Source organism: Aristolochia californica, unplaced genomic scaffold, assembly GCF_029961685.1.
Source record: "Aristolochia californica isolate CCGP_79_NKW_82.1479 unplaced genomic scaffold, dmAriCali1.0.hap1 SCAF_16, whole genome shotgun sequence".
NCBI classification, from domain to species: domain Eukaryota; kingdom Viridiplantae; phylum Streptophyta; class Magnoliopsida; order Piperales; family Aristolochiaceae; genus Aristolochia; species Aristolochia californica.
In genome coordinates this window covers 15,362,358-15,364,454 of record NW_027181837.1, presented here as the reverse complement: position 1 = coordinate 15,364,454, position 2,097 = coordinate 15,362,358, and the positions used below count along the sequence as shown (strand labels likewise).

The window sequence follows — 2,097 nt, the reverse complement described above, 5'->3', positions numbered from 1 at the left end:
CTATTTGGCACTCCTCCATGATATTGCTCCACTGGCCATCAAGAAAATGTATCCTGATGTTGATTTACGAGAATCGATACAGCCAGCAAAGTCAGAATCTGAGTAACCAATGACTTCTAGATTGTTCGTCTGTCTATACATCAGCATGTAGTCTTTGGTTCCTTGAAGGTACCTCATTACTTTCTTTGCAGCTCTCCAGTGGTCGAACTCGGGATTACTCTGATATCGCCCCAGCATTCCAACAACAAATGCAATATCAGGTCTCGTGCAGACTTGAACATATATTAGGCTTCCGACAGCAAAAACATATGGAATGTCCTTCATTTGTTCCTTTTCAAGGTCGTTCTTCGGGCATTGGTTCAAATTGAACCTATCACCCTTCACAATGGGAGCTACACTTCGTGAACAACTCTTCATCTGAAATCTCTCTAACACTGTATTAATATAGGTTTCCTGAGACAGACCTAAGATACCTCAAAATTTGTCTCTATGAATCTTAATGCCAATGACATAAGATGCCTCACCCATATCCTTCATATTGAAATTGTTAGAGAGAAATTGTTTCACCTCATGTAGAAAACCCTTATCATTGGTTGCTAGCAAAATGTCATCAACATATAAAATAAGGAAACAAATTTTACTCCCACTGACCTTCTGGTATATACATTGATCCATAATGTTTTCTACAAACCCGAATGAATAAATGACATTATGGAATTTCAAATACCATTGGCGGGATGCTTGTTTTAATCCATATATTGACTTTTTTAGCTTGCAAACCAATTGATCACCATCACTAGAGGGGAATCCTTCAGGTTGTTTCATGTAAACCTCCTTATCTAGATCTCTATTGAGAAATGCCGCTTTCACATCCATTTGTTACAATTCTAAGTCAAAATGGGCTACTAATGCCAAAATAATGCGCAAGGACTATTTCCTAGATACAAGAGAAAAAGTTTCCTTGTAATCGATTCCTTCTTTCTGAGTGAATCCCTTAGCAACGAGTCTTGCCTTGTATCGCTCAATGTTGCCTAATGAGTCTTTCTTTGTTTTAAAGACCTATTTACATCCAATGGCTTTAAATCCACTAGGCAACTCAACAAGATCCCAGACTCCGTTACTCTTCATAGAATTCATCTCTTCCTTCATGGCATTGTACCATAATTCTGATTCTTTGCAACTCATGGCTTCTGAAAAATACATGGGATCATTTGCGGTTCCAATGTCAGATTCTTGCAGATACACAATATAATCATCAAGAATTGCTGATCTCCTGAGTCTAGTAGATCTTCTTAATGTTGAACCATCATTTTCCTGAGAAGTATGTGGTTCAACTAGTTGTTCAAAAGTGTTTGGCAATTCTTGAAGTACTTGATCTACTGGAATGTCGTCAGCATTTTGTAGAACTTCAATGATTGGTTGTTCAACACCAGTTTGTACTTGAGGGGTGTTGTGAACAATAACCAATATATCACTTGAGGTGAAAGGTTGATATTTTGAATGATCCTTCTCGAAAACTATGTTTTGAGTTCGACTCCTCCCATTGATCAAGTCATTTTCAAGAAATTTTGCATTTCTTGATTCCACAATCCTAGTGTTGTGAGATGGACAGTAAAATCTGTAACCTTTAGACCTTTCAGCATATCCAAAGAAATACCCAGTAATGGTCCTTGGGTCCAACTTCTTCTCTTGTAGATTATAAATTCTCACGTCAAACGGGCATCCCCAAACGCGCATATGTCGCAAACTCGATTTCCAAACTTTCCATAATTCAAATGGCATTTTTGGAACAACCTTGGTTGGAACTCGGTTTAATATATACACTACCGTCTTAAGTGCTTCAGGCCACAAGGATCTAGGAAGATTGGAGTTGCAAAACATACTCTGCACCATGCCTAATAATGTTCGGTTTCTTCTTTCTGTTACACCTTTTTGGTCCAGAGAACCAGGCATGGTATATTGGGCAACAATCCCATGTTCTTGAAGAAACTTTGCAAATGGCCCAGGTGCTTATCCATTCTCTGTGTATCTACCATAGTTTTCTCCACCTCTATCTGATCTCACGATCTTAATTTGCTTACAGCGTTGTGTCTCTAC

The 2,097-nt window shown here is 38.4% G+C and overlaps 1 protein-coding gene across 1 annotated transcript; it reads right to left on the bottom strand.

Moving 5' to 3' along the window:
* Positions 1 to 876, bottom strand: LOC137952654 (secreted RxLR effector protein 161-like). Its single transcript, XM_068799717.1, has 2 exons — positions 781 to 876; positions 1 to 378 (listed from the first exon to the last, which is right to left on the bottom strand). The coding sequence occupies exons 1-2, from the start codon at positions 874 to 876 to the stop codon at positions 1 to 3; spliced, it is 474 nt and encodes a 157-aa protein (XP_068655818.1).
* Positions 877 to 2,097: the final 1,221 nt, after the last annotated feature.